The 746-nt window shown below is 66.4% G+C and overlaps 1 protein-coding gene across 1 annotated transcript; it reads left to right on the top strand.

The window, feature by feature from the left end:
- Positions 1-118: 118 nt before the first annotated feature.
- Positions 119-708, top strand: LOC104506025 (guanine nucleotide-binding protein G(t) subunit alpha-1-like; the record flags this gene model as incomplete). The annotated part of the gene is given in 3 exon segments (XM_010146826.1): positions 119-260; positions 335-492; positions 580-708. Coding segments are annotated over 3 exon segments (429 nt in total), but the record flags the coding sequence as incomplete, so codon positions are not given.
- Positions 709-746: the final 38 nt, after the last annotated feature.

Below are 746 nucleotides of genomic sequence, written 5' to 3'. Positions count from 1 at the left end.
AAGTAAGTGCCAAGGGGTGCCGCTCGACCGTGCCACAGCCACGGGGTGCGCCCGTCCCTCAGGGCCTGGCTCAGCCCCAGGGTACCCAGCTCAGCCCTGTGCCCCCCTCCCCGACCAGGATCATCCACCAGGACGGTTACTCGCTGGAGGAATGCCTGGAGTTCATCGCCATCATCTACAGCAACACGCTCCAGTCCATGTTGGCCATCGTGCGGGCCATGAACACCCTCAACATCCAGTACGGGGACACGGCTCGCCAGGTGAGGAACACCCCGCGCTGGGCAGGGGGCTCCTCCCGGCCTCCCCGGCCCCGCTGAGCCTCTCTCCCTCGCAGGACGATGCCCGCAAGCTGCTGCACCTCTCAGACACCATCGAGGAGGGCACCATGCCCAAGGAGATGTCGGACATCATCGGGCGGCTCTGGAAGGACACGGGCATCCAAGCGTGCTTCGACCGTGCCTCCGAGTACCAGCTCAACGACTCGGCCGGCTAGTACGTGGGGATGGGGTGTCTGAGCAGGAGGGGGGGCAGGTCTGGGGGTGCCGACCCGTGTCTCATGCCCGCTGTGTGCCTGGCCAGCTACCTGTCGGACCTGGAGCGCCTGGTGACCCCCGGCTAAGTCCCCACGGAGCAGGACGTGCTGCGCTCCCGCGTCAAGACCACCGGCATCATCGAGACCCAGTTCTCCTTCAAAGACCTCAACTTCAGGTGGGGGATGAGCCCCTGGTGAGGGCTGGTGCCAGGGG

The sequence above is a fragment of the Eurypyga helias genome, unplaced genomic scaffold, assembly GCF_000690775.1.
Source record: "Eurypyga helias isolate BGI_N326 unplaced genomic scaffold, ASM69077v1 scaffold25042, whole genome shotgun sequence".
In the NCBI taxonomy this organism is placed as follows: domain Eukaryota; kingdom Metazoa; phylum Chordata; class Aves; order Eurypygiformes; family Eurypygidae; genus Eurypyga; species Eurypyga helias.
This window is presented reverse-complemented; position numbering and strand designations above follow the sequence as displayed.